Raw genomic sequence first — 12,629 nt, 5'->3', positions numbered from 1 at the left:
ACGAGAACCCTTAAGAAACAAAGTTCACAGATCCTTGCTATACTCCCCAAAAAAGGTCAGTCGTGTTAGCAATCTTCTACAACTAAGTGGCTCTGTATCTTGGCGGCTGCTCTGAACGAGAACCTGCCTTCTATTAGGACACCCTTGTTGACGAAAAATAAGCCAAATGTCACAGCACCACACTGTTTTGTGCATAGCCCTTTCGTCAAATTCCATCACTGGCAACCTGCATCGGGAGGAGATCCTGGAACAGCCTCCATTTCACTGGGCGGAAGGGGAGGGACAAACTCAAAGGAAGCGGAGCAAGCAAGAGTGACTTGGGTGGGTGGGCAGAGTCAAGGCTGCGGGTTTGTTCAAAGGACGCAGGTCAGTTAAGCAGCCTTCGTAAGATGCCAAGGGAAGTGCTGGGGATCATGCGGCAGGACAGACCCAGGCAAGCGTTCCATTGAGGTGAATATGCTATTCTTTTTTAAGCCATATATGAACTGCCTACAGCCATATATAGCATCTCAGAGTCCAGCTCAAATTTGTTTTGGAAAGAACGCTTTTAATCTTCATGCTTGCAGAAGGTCTTTGCCAGCCTATTGGCCACTCCTGAAAATTCCCATAATGCTTAAGTTTGCTGCAAGCATCACACTAGTGAGAGACTTCTCTGGTTCCAGGAGGAATTGATGCTTGCTCAAGGTCTCTTCTAAATTTCTCCCTGACTTTCTCTGCTTCTGTAGTGGAAAGTATCAGGCTCTCCTGAAAACTGGGAAACTACAACAGTTGACCCGTGCAAACAGTTGTAGTGCGTAGACAGAAATGATGCAGTTTCACCTGTGAAAAACTGGTGATGCCACAGGAACAAATAAACAATTTCTAAGAAAAAAAAGCAAGGTGGGGGGGGCTACAAAAAGGTAGAATGAAAACCGGCACAGCTTCTTGGCCACGCGACACCATCTCTCAGGCCTTTTGAAGTACTGGTGGCCTTATGTTAGCTGCAGGGCCAGAGAGAAGGCAAAGAGTGATCATTTTGGAACACAAACCCAAATGCAGTTTCCCACACGGATCAGGAGTACAATCCAGAAGGAGGTAGGTGTGCCCTTGGGACTGCGATTCCTGCATTCCAGGGGGTTTGGTGAGATGATCCTTGGTGTGATGCTATGACCCAGCCATTCCCACCCGGATGAAACACAGTTTAGTTTCCCTAGGAAGCACTCGGCATTTCACTTCGCCTTGGAAAGAAGAAAACGTCTCCACAATCTCTCTAGCAGCAAATTTAAGGGTCTCTACTCAACTACTGAGGGTCGTGGGTGGCGCTGTGGGTTAAACCACGGAGCCTAGGACTTGCCGATCAGAAGGTAGTTTGAATCCCTGCGACGAGGTGAGCTTCCGTTGCTCGGTCCCTGCTCCTGCCAACCTAGCAGTTTGAAAGCACATCAAAGTGCACATCAATAGGTACCGCTCCGGCGGGAAGGTAAACGGCGTTTCTGTGCGCTGCTCTGGTTCGCCAGAAGCGGCTCCGTCATGCTGGCCACATGACTCGGAAGCTGTACGCTGGCTCCCTCGGCCAATAAAGCGAGATGAGCGCCGCAACCCCAGAGTCGGTCATGACTGGACCTAATGGTCAGGGGTCCCTTTACTTTTACCTTTTACTCAACTACTTGGATAAGGCAAGTAGTTGCGATGACTGTTTACTATCTCTAATACTGGAGGCTGCCCAGCTCTAAATGGCACTTGCTGGGAATCACAAGGGCGTTGCTGCTGCTCTCGGGTCCTGCTTGGGGGATCCTGCCCTGGACACCCGGATGGCACTATGAGAACAGGAGGGTGGACTAGATGGGCCCCCTCTGGCCTAATCCCACAGATGCAAGGCTCTTCCCGCGCATGGATCTGTGCAGGTAACCTTGTTTCATAAGAGACTGTAGAAACTGAAGAGGGATTTTTGCTCTCTCCTCTGGCTGGAACTGCCACTTGGAGACATCACTTGAATTTACGGAAAATTTGACTCTCTGGTGGACTGCTGTGCCAGAGCAAATTCTTCTAAGCAGCCTTTCCGACTGACTGACGTTGCTTGCGTAACCCATCCCCTTGGCCATTTTAAGATCTCATGCCAGGAAAATGTATAGATAAATTTTCATTAAAAAGGTCTTTAGAGTAGCTTATGAAAACTAAACAAAATCCAGATAAAAAGACCAATATACATATGCCCATGAATGAATGGAGAGCAACTAAAAGTCCAACATGACAGCAACCAAGTCTCATCAGCAAAAGCAGGCCTGCTCTTCCTCACAGGCACACAGAACATCAGCAGAGGCAGCCTGCAAAAAGGCGTGTGCGGATTTCATGTGTGCCTGCCTGCCGGCTTCTTTTGCCTTCCAAAAGTATTGCATAACGGCACACACACTAGAGTCACGTCGCTCCTGCTTTTCCTACAGAGTACCTCTTGCCCCGACAGTTCAGTGCTAAGACACTGTGGGGAAAGGGTAACCAAGGCAACCCCCAATCCCAGAACTAAGTAAAAGGTATTTGGGCTATTTGCTAATTTGACGAGAGAGGATGATGCGGAAACAAACAGGCTACTCCACATGAACAGGCCTTGATGAAGAGTGGAAACAGCCACGCTCACCCTCCCAGGATCTAGGCCACGGGGTGCAGTGGTTAGAGTGCTGGACCAGGACACGGGAGACCAGGGTGGTTCAAATCCCCCCTCAGCCGTGAAGTTCACTGGGTGACCTTGGGCCAGTCCCAGCCCCCCAGCCTATCCTAAACCACACAGTTACTGCCTGGGAGACTCAATGATGAGAGGGCTACTGCACTAATGTTTTGCTTGCAGGCTTCCCATAAGCATCTGCTTGGCTGCTGCAAGAAAAGAAATCTGGACTGGATGAGCCTTTGGTCTGATCTAGCAGGCCTCATCGTATGCTTGTATCATGGCTGCTGCTGGAACCTGTTCATGCGGAAACTGCTTGAGTCTTCCATATCCCTGAGTCTGCCTCTCTCACTCCATGCCACTGGGATAATGAAGACTGGCAAGCAAGGCCATCCCTGCGACTCCACCTAGGCGTCAAGGCCAAACAGCAAAGATCCCTCCCTTTGGAAGCTGGCCTGAGCTTGAGCATTTTCTAGGAGTGCTGAAAGATCTGCACTGCATTGGCCAGCATTTAATAACACGGGTAAAGCAGGTGGGGATTAATTTTGGTGCATCCACAATGCTTAGTATTTTAGTTGGGCATTTCACCTTGCCAGTTTTATTGCTGTGTTTCTAAAAGATGGCTATTGACCTGAGAATGGAGCATGTTAGAAAATGAGACACACAAGTCAATGCACTTCTGGTTGGGCTGCACATGACCAGCTAGAAATTTAAAGCAGTAGTTTTCTTAACTCCGGGAGGCTCATTTTGACAACGTGGGAAGTCTTGGTTTAAACACTGAAGGTTGGAAATTGCTCCATACACCAAGTCTGCCCAGGTCTGAGTTTTCAAAGCAGACGCGTCCCACTGATTTCTGACTTGACTAATGCGTTTCCCTGCAGAAGCTGCTGGACTTTGACTTCCATCAGGGTCAGCGGCCACATGGCCAATGGTGTTGGGGTGGAGATAGGAGCTGCAGTCCAGCTACATATTTCCTACCCCTGGCCTGCAATTTCCTTACGCTTGTTTGCCACATAGGTGAGCAGTTCTCCTTCCAAGCTTACCTTCTTGTATTGTTTCTCAGCTTCACTTCCCTGTTCCGTAGCTCGGAAAGCCGTGTCCCCGGGAGAACCTGGGAAGAAAGAGGAAGGACTCACATCATGTGGCACATGTCACAAGAAGAACAAAGGCTCTTAATGCAAGTCTGTTCTTTCTCTCCCTGGTACACAAGAATCTGCCCCCCACATAAACACATGGAGAGATCTAAAGCAGGGGGCAGCAAACTTTTTCAGCCATGGGTCGGTCCACTGTCCCTCAGACCTTGTGGGGGGCTGGACTATATTTTGGGGGGAGGGAATGAACGAATTCCTATGCCCCAAAAACAAATAACCCAGAGATGCATTTTAAATTAAAGGACACATTCTACTCATGTAAAAACACCAGGCAGGCCCCACAAATAACCCAGAGATGCATTTTAAATTAAAGGACACATTCTACTCATGTAGAAACATGCTGATTCCCGGACCATCCGTGGGCCAGATTTAGAAGGCGACTGGGCCGGATCCGGCCCCTGGGCCTTAAGTTTGCCTACACATGATCTAAAGCAAGGCTTGCTTGTTTGCTGGGGGTAGTGAAAATGCAGTACAAGAGAGAGAACACAGAGGTCACTGCAGTCACCCTCAGCTATATTCACAGGAAGTATCTCTGCGGATGGAGCAGGAATTCACTGCCAGGCTAGTGTGACGGTGACGTGCTCAACATTCAGGAAGGCAGGCGGGTGGGTGGGGTGTCAGACATGCTCCTCACTGTGGCAGGGGAAGGGACTGCCAGTCTGTCAATGGGTGCAGCGAAAGGTTTTCCTTTATGCAAGCAACTGAAAGTTTTAAAATGAAGGGTGCACATGAAGCACTGATCTTATGCTCTCCCTCAGGAACTGTTTGCACAAGTTGAAAAACAGAACTATTATGAAAAGCAGCCATATTACCTAGCAGACCAGCTTCACGGCATTCTCAAATCATAAAACTTAAAAGTATCCCATTGTAACTGACGAAACGCCCTTCTACACTTGCCAGGTTTCCCCCCCTTTGCATTGCATTTAGCTTTTTTTAGATGGGGAGGAATGTTAAGGGGCAGGTAAAAAAAGTGCTTTTTACACACCTAATAACAGAAGTAGATCAGAAGCTCCTATGACTTCACTAATCAAATTGTAACCTGTGGAAAACCAGCAAAAAAGGGGAAATAAAAATTATAAATACAAACAAATGGCAAAGCAAATGTGAGACGTTTCCGTCTCAGACACTGCGAGGGCCAGACAGACAGAATGGCAAACTTACCAAACGTGGCAGGCCAACGGATACAGGCAGGTGGGTTGAGAATGATTCACAATGAAGTGAAAATTACAATAGACTTTTTTCTAAAAAAATCTGAAAGCACATAGGAGGATCTCATCTACTTGTCATTAGTTTCCAAGTACGTCCCTGACATTCGTCCCACTCTCTGGGCAAAGAGCAATCTGCTCAGGGAGGGCAAATACTGCTGAAAGGAGGCAGAGAGAGGCCGCTGCCCGCTTCCTGGCAAGTTGTAGCCCCACAATGGCAGAAGCCTCCAAGTCCCTAAACCAAGAAGGTGCTGGTGACAGAGGCAGGGCAAAGGCTTAAGCATTAGCAAAGGCTCAGTACGATGGAAACGGCTGCTGCAGATGTGATAATCTGGGAGGAAGGAGGGAGGACTGCAGGGCCCTGAAAATGTCCAGCAGCCACCACTAAACCAGAGGAGCCCTTTGCCCATGCATGGCAATATGTTCAGATGCTCACGTTTGCATAAATGCCCAAACTGCCCAGGGGGGAGGAACTGGGCACTGCAAAGCAAGCATTCAGGCCAACACTGTTTAAGTCACCAGAAAGGGCAGGCTTGTATAACTCAACCAGATGAAAAATTCCCTTACCAGGTATGAGGAAACCCGACAGTGATCTGAGGCTCTCTCCAATCTTGTCAAAATCAGGCAGCAGCTTAGCGAGGTCTTCTGAATCAGGAAGAGCTTTTGTAAGTTTTTCTAGGAAAAGCAAAGGGAAAGTTAGCCTCGCTTGGGGTTATTTTAGGTAAAAAGAACAGCCTGCCATCTCCCTAGCTGCGGAGTGGCTGGGGAAACCCAGCCAGATGGGCAGGGTATAAATATAAATTATCCTGGGCCAGCACTGCAAACATTTTAAGGGAACCAGTTCTGTGCTACAGTTAAGGGAGGTCCAGCTCTGCTGCAAAGGCTGACTCCATGACTCTGATACCAGAGCCTAGGAAGCGTTTATAGCAATGTTGTTGTCGTCTTCTTCTTCTTCAGCAATCCCTCGTAGCCGAGAAAGATTGTCTCCCATAAACACGGCTTTAACAGTGAGTCCGTAAGTGACTGTGGAGGCCAATTCTAGATCCACACATCCTTCCAAAGGGGGGACATTGGTTTCTGGGCAGAAGTTGATCACGGTGTGGATTTGCCAAGTGTACCTTCCTCTTAGCATGTTTCTTCCTTATGTACTGAGTTCGAGCGTCTTCAAAGCCCATGACACCTTTGGTCAAGGCTGTTCTCCAATTGGAGCACTCGCAGGCCAGTGTTTCTCAATTGTTGGTGTTTATACTACATTTTTAAAGATTTGCCTTGAGGCAATGGTGCTACTCCCAGTCCAGCAAGAAGGAGCCCACCTCCCATGCCAGGCCAAGGCTCCAAACCAAACGGTCATCTGGCATCTCAATCTGCTTTTGTTATGGCCTCCCTCCACCCTCAGCTGCACTCTTGAAAAGCCATCTATGCTTTTGTACTATTTAACAATACACCACTTGATTGTTAAAAAACCCCTCAAAGTGGTACACAAAAACAATATTTTTTTTAATTGGATAGGATTTCATTTTTTTTACTGCTGGACTATATCCTTTAGTATGAGCCACACAGAGATTTGGAGAGAGTAAAATAAATAATATCAGGGAATATTATGCAATAAAAACGTTTTGATTTCTGAAATGTATTTTTTTTAAATCCCCAGAAGAAAGGAATAATGCCTGTCCCTCTGTATAAACGATTATCAAAGCTCCGCAACAACTTGGCATTAGAGGAAAAATGAAAAGCCGGCACCAACCGAAGTCAACGTATTCATCAAGTTCCCATATGAAGTCAGGAATAATCCACTTGTACTCGGTGAGATCAGGCACCATCTCCTTCCATTGGTCATATGTCTAAATGAGAAGCGAGAAAAACATCAATAAACTTTTGCATTAGCTACTACGATGACTAGAACAAAACTGCAAGTCTGCAGGGTACAAGACTATTCCTTCCTCCAGCCTTCTGACTGAATAACAGAATTGGAATGGGACCCTTGCGGTCATCTAGTCCAACCCCCTGCAAGGCAGGAATCTCAACTGAAGCATCCCTGACAGATGGCCACCCAACCTCTGCTTGAAAACCTCCAAGGAAGGTGAACCCACCACCTTCCAAGAGAGTCCATCCCAAACAGAATGTTCTTCCTAACGTTTAGTCAGAATGCCCTGTCTTGTCATATGTATCCAAATCAATGGGTTGCATTTATGTTTTTAAAAAGTAATTCGTCAGCACCAGGTCCTTTTTCAAGTTGCCTTTTGAGTCTGGGAACTTCACCTGCAAAATGGACGGGAGGTGCCTTTGATCAGGACAAGGGCCAACGAAGAGCCCCAGGTGGGCGCTGATCTCGCAGGCTCCACCTCTGTTTCGCTGACTAGCTTATCACTGAGCTCCATATGATCAGTGCTTCTCCTCCTCCTCACCCAAGGCTGAGTAAGACCGTCTGGCTGGCCCTGCCTTTCTCGCGGTTGAAACTATAGCAGCAGCAGCTGCCTAGAGGTTGCCAGCCTTTGGGGAGACATCCATCTGCTCCTTGTGAGAAGAAAACCAGTCAAACCAAGCTGTGCCTTTTTGCCCCTGGTGAGGAATCTCCTTCCCAGAGGGGTTCTCTCTGCTCAGCAGCTCTCCCCAATAATCTACTTTGCAAATTACTGTGTGTTTGAACTGCCTAATAATTGTAGATTATTTACTGATAAGTTAATGTGCATAATACAACCATATTGTTTTGCTAACAGAAATGCTAGATTTCCAGTGCTTTGGTACTGCTGTGAGTAACTATGAGCTGTGTTGCAGAAGAAACTTAATACAGGCAGCTAGAATTCATAGGTGAAAGAGCCCTGACGGCACAGTGAGGCAGACGCACAAGTAGAATAGGACAGCTCATAGCCCTCGAAAGATCTCTGCCCTCCTGTAATTTGCAAATCATCTCATCAGCCACAATAACCGCCTGGTGATAAGAACCATAATCGGCTTATCCAGCTGCTTTAATCCTGAGCTTTGTCTGTTTCAGGGAGTATAATTGGGAGAGAGAATAAAAAACTTCCTCCTTCCCAACTTCAACCTTTGCACATCTTTCATGATTCCACCACCATCAAAACCAAGTTGCTCCTTGCAGCTCATCTCAAACTAGGAGATGCCACTACAGCTTGGAGCAGGAGGCAAGGGGGCTTCTCCTTCCAGAAAGGAGCAGCAACACTCCAGAGGATTTCTCCACTTCTACCGATGCTTCACATGCAGGAAAGGGAAGAAAGGGTAAACTTAGGTCTCCAGCTGTTTCTGAACTACAATTCCCAACATCCTGACCACTGCTCCTGCTAGCTAGAGATGATGGGAGTTGTAGTCCAAAAAACAGCTGGCAACCCAAGTTTGGGAAACACTGATCTAGAGGCCTGGAGCAAGGAGAGCCCCCAGGAAAAGAAAGGGGCTGGCATAAATGAGGGTTGGAGCAAAGGCTGGGGCTTTCCCACACTGAAAAGCAACCCTATTCCACGCGTGGATCTGAAGGAATATCAGCTAGGAATTTGGTAACTCTTTCATTGTCCTTTTGCACCATTTGCATAAGACTTTGTTTGCAAGATGACAACCCACTTCCTAGATCAGGGCCAATCTTGGGGTTCCAACCTGGCCAAGGGTTCCACTGTTACTCAACCACAGGCAACTTCCCTTGACAGTCCAAGGGTTCTTGCACGGTTGTCAGCAACTGAGCCGAACTGCTCAACTGCACCTGTGAAAAAGGCACTCCCTGAAGGCACTCTAAAAAATCCTGCCAGAGTCTGTCACTAAGGTAGCTGATCTTACTTTCCATGAAGCAACCTCCTTGCCTTAGATCAACAACTGTGTACTGTCCATCCCCAAACCTTTAGTTCTTCAGACAATGAGTCTAGAGTCACTGTGCCAACACACCGTACGGATGGCACAGACCAGTCACTACTCCAGAGCTAAGTACCTTTTTGGCTGTGTAGCCACCGCCCACAGCAGATCCTAAGACGAGATAGCGAAGCTTTAGAAGCCTGGAAGCCACTCTGGCTAGCCAAAAGGTCCTGTGGGGTTGGGAGCCATGCTTTACAAGGAGGAGTTTGCTGCTGCGCAAGGGAAGGTGATTAAGAGCAGAGAACGGCTGCACTGAGATCCGTAATGGCAGCCTTTGAAATCTGGAAAGAGGGTGGCGGGAATGATGAATACTCCGGGAAACGAGATGCAGTTTCTGCAGCGGCGACTTCCCTCTGACTCCATAGGTCCCATTTGCTAGGTGTTGACAGACAACGCTGAAGGAGAAGACAAAGAACTTATTTGCACGTGCAACGCTGTTCCAGCCTTAATCAAGATTCTAATCTCCCACCCACAGAACTATTCAAAACAGACCCTGCACATCAGCATCCCATTCTTCTGAGCACCCCCCCCAGCTGTCCCTGAACCACCAGCTGCTGACTCCCAAAAAGTAGCACAAGATTTTCAGTAGCAGGTTGCAAGGCGGGGGGGGGGGGGGGGATATTGGGAACGGAGCAAAGGGCAAGGCTTGCTGCACCAACACATAACTACGTGGGATTGTGGAAATTGCTCTCTCTGCTGAGGGTCTCCTCAGCATCCTTCACATGAGCACAGATCACAGGTTTCAGAGTCCTCACCCAAGTCTCTGTGAAATCCTGGGATCAGCAACTTATGCGTATGGAGAAGCACGCAAGTGATCATCCTATGTTATCGTCTACGTACATCGTGGTTAAGGTACAGTACCTAACCAATACTGAAACCTACATCATAACACAGCAGTTCAATTGTTAGGTCCTAAGCAGTAAGGAATGAGGTAAGCTGCTACGTGGCCCTCGTGTAGCTGGCCGGACATGAGGAAAACACAGCCACGTGCTTTTGCTGCTACAGGAACATCACAGCAAGATTAAAGTCTTTATAAAACTCCCGATTCAATGGCCACCGAAACACAGAAAGTTCCTTTCAATCGTGCAGTGGCTAAATAAAGAAGATGTCACTGCAACTTGGGACCAGCTGCTTCCTTGCTGCAGTGGTGTGAGGAATGCAGGCATGCCGATGCTGGGAATAATAAATTATTATTATTATTACTTATTATTATTATTATTATATAGACGGAAGGCATCCGCTGTTGTGGCTGGGAGGAACCCCCATGGGCCCCTTCCAACTCCTCAATTCTATGGCTCTGTCATGGTCATTTGTTAAATTTATATGCTGCCCTTCGTGCAAAGACCACAGGGAGGTTTCCACCGTAAAAGCACAAAATGCATAACGTAAGAACAGCAGCAAAAAACACCCTGCCTTCATATAGGAGAGGCATAGGCAAACTCCAGCCCCCCGGATGTTTGGGACTACAATTCCCATCACCCCTAGCTTACAGGTCCAGTGGTCAGGGAAGATGGAAACTGTAGTCCCAAACATAGCTGTCAGCCGTCCCTTATTTGGCAGGAAACTCCCTTATCCCAGTGCCGTGTCCCACTGCTGTCCCTTATTGATGATGTCCTTTAAATTTCCCGGGTTTCATGCTTGCCCGGCTCGGGGTCCTCCGCCGTGAGAGAGAGTGCGCACGGCAGCAGGCGGGCAGGCAGCCCCTCCCTTGTGAGACTTCTGCCGCGCTGCCAGGGGAAGCCGGAGGTGGCAGCAGCAGCTAAGGAGGTGGCCTGAGGGAGGAGGAAAAGGAGGGGATGGGGAGGGATGCAGAAGGGTGTTGCTTCAGCGGCCGCCACGGCTCCGCAACCGCCTCATGCCGGGCTCACGGGCGGCGTGGGCAAGAGTCTCTCTCCCTCCCTCCCTCTCTCTTGGGTGGGGAAGGGCCGATGGAACTCCTGGCGCCATGATGACGGCAGCCCCAACGTGCTGCTTAGCATCCCCTCCAACCAGTGCAGCATCTTAATGTAGTGATTTCTCCCTCTGCATCCCTTTCCTAACTCTATTTTTATAAATCATTTGTCCATCCATAGTTCAAATTTTTACTACAAGTTTTCTGTCAATCCTACCAATGTATGTAACTCTTTACAATAGCTTTTCAACTAAATTATAAACTTTCCCCATTCTTGATTAAAGAGGTCCTCTTCCAGGTTTCTAATTCTGCCTGTAAGCTTTGCCATCTCGACGTCGTTCATCAGTTTTGTCTGCCCCTCTTCTTGGGTCGGACTTGTAGGCCCTTAGGATCATCTAGTCCAACCCCCTGCAAAACACAGTCAGTGGCAGCAAAAGCAGCACGGCTCCATCAGGGCCGGATTTCTGTATAAGCTAAGCCAAAATCCCTTATTTTCAAATCTATAAGTTGACAGCTATGATGCCAACCATTTGGAGGGCCGGAGTTTGCCTATGCCTGTTATAGGAAGTGCATGAGGCCCGAGGGGCGGGGTATCAATGAGAAAGTCCTTATTCTTGTCCATGATTCTCCATCATCATCATCATCATCATCCTAAATAAAACCAAAAAAATTCCTTCCAGTAGCACCTTAAAGACCAACTAAGTCAGTTCTTGGTATGAGCTTTCGTGTGCATGCACACTTCTTCAGATACCAAGTGTGCATGCACACGAAAGCTCATACCAAGAACTAACTCAGTTGGTCTTTAAGGTGCTACTGGAAGGAATTTTTTTTGTTTTGACTATGGCAGACCAACACGGCTACCTATCTGTAATCATCCTAAAGAGTAATTTCTTATTTCTACCCCGCCCACCTGGCTGGGTTTCCCCAGCCACTCTGGGCGCGGCTTGCATAAAAATACTGTATTTTAATATGAATATTCCTCCAATATGGGAAGCTTCCCTCCCCCAGAGGCTGCGGGAGGCCCGGGGGGGGGCGCATTCAGGAGCCACGCCCCCCCCCAGCCCCCACCCCCCAAGGTCGCCGCCCCGAGGCCTCGGGCTCCCTCGCCCCGCCCGCTCCCCTCCTTCCCCGCGGCTCACCAGGCGGCGCGGGCGCTGCTCCTCCACATCCCGGCCTCTCGCTCTCCCCCTCGCCCAGTGCGCCGCCCAAAGCACGCCGACCGCCGACTTCCGCGCCGGAAGCGGAAGCGGAAGGGGCGGGCGGAGCGCTTTGAGGGAGACACCGCGCCGCCAAGGAGACTCCGCCCCCTCACGCCGAACGGACAGAGAGGCGACGCGGCGGACGGGAAGGGGCAAGGGCGGGGCAAGGCGGAGAGGGCGGGGCAAGGGGAGGGGCTGGAAGGATCACGTGGTGCTGGGTCTCCTCCCCTGGCAGAGCCTCTCGCCGCCTCCTCCTCCTGGCAAGCCACGAGTTCGAGTCCGGCCCTCCGGAGCGAGGAGGAAACGGGCAGAAGAGAGGGGGAAATAATAAGAGTAGTAGGCGTAGTACTAATAAAATAATATAATAATAGTAAGTTATTTAATAACAATATAATATAATGATATATATTATTAATATATTCACTGGCCCATCACCTCCTGGCAAATAGAAGGGGAAGAAATGGAGGCAGTGAGAGATTTTACTTTCTTGGGCTCCATGATCACTGCAGATGGTGACAGCAGCGCCGAAATTAAAAGACGCCTGCTTCTTGGGAGAAAAGCAATGACAAACCTAGACAGCATCTTAAAAAGCAGAGACATCACCTTGCCAACAAAGGTCCGTATAGTTAAAGCTATGGTTTCCCCAGTAGTGATGTATGGAAGTGAGAGCTGGGCCATAAAGAAGGCTGATCGCCG

The 12,629-nt window shown here is 48.7% G+C and overlaps 1 protein-coding gene across 5 annotated transcripts in view; it reads right to left on the bottom strand.

Moving 5' to 3' along the window:
* Positions 1–11,962, bottom strand: part of OPA1 (OPA1 mitochondrial dynamin like GTPase) — a 61,749-nt gene extending 49,787 nt beyond the window's left edge. For 3 of the 5 annotated variants that reach the window (XM_079977702.1, XM_079977701.1, XM_079977704.1), the window contains exons 1-6: positions 11,874–11,962; positions 8,920–9,238; positions 6,736–6,832; positions 5,559–5,666; positions 4,772–4,825; positions 3,679–3,746 (exon numbers count right to left, since the gene is read on the bottom strand). In XM_079977702.1, coding sequence (XP_079833828.1) covers positions 3,679–3,746; positions 4,772–4,825; positions 5,559–5,666; positions 6,736–6,832; positions 8,920–9,238; positions 11,874–11,902 — 675 coding nt within the window. In that variant the 5' untranslated portion in view covers positions 11,903–11,962. The remainder of the gene's footprint in view (positions 1–3,678; positions 3,747–4,771; positions 4,826–5,558; positions 5,667–6,735; positions 6,833–8,919; positions 9,239–11,873) is intronic. The other 2 variants (XM_079977703.1, XM_079977705.1) reach the window with 1 other exon arrangement.
* Between the last annotated feature and the right edge of the window lie 667 nt (positions 11,963–12,629).

This window comes from Podarcis cretensis (assembly GCF_951804945.1).
Source record: "Podarcis cretensis genome assembly, chromosome: 5".
In the NCBI taxonomy this organism is placed as follows: domain Eukaryota; kingdom Metazoa; phylum Chordata; class Lepidosauria; order Squamata; family Lacertidae; genus Podarcis; species Podarcis cretensis.
Note: the sequence above shows the minus strand (reverse complement) of the source record. Positions and strands in the feature narration are given on the sequence as shown.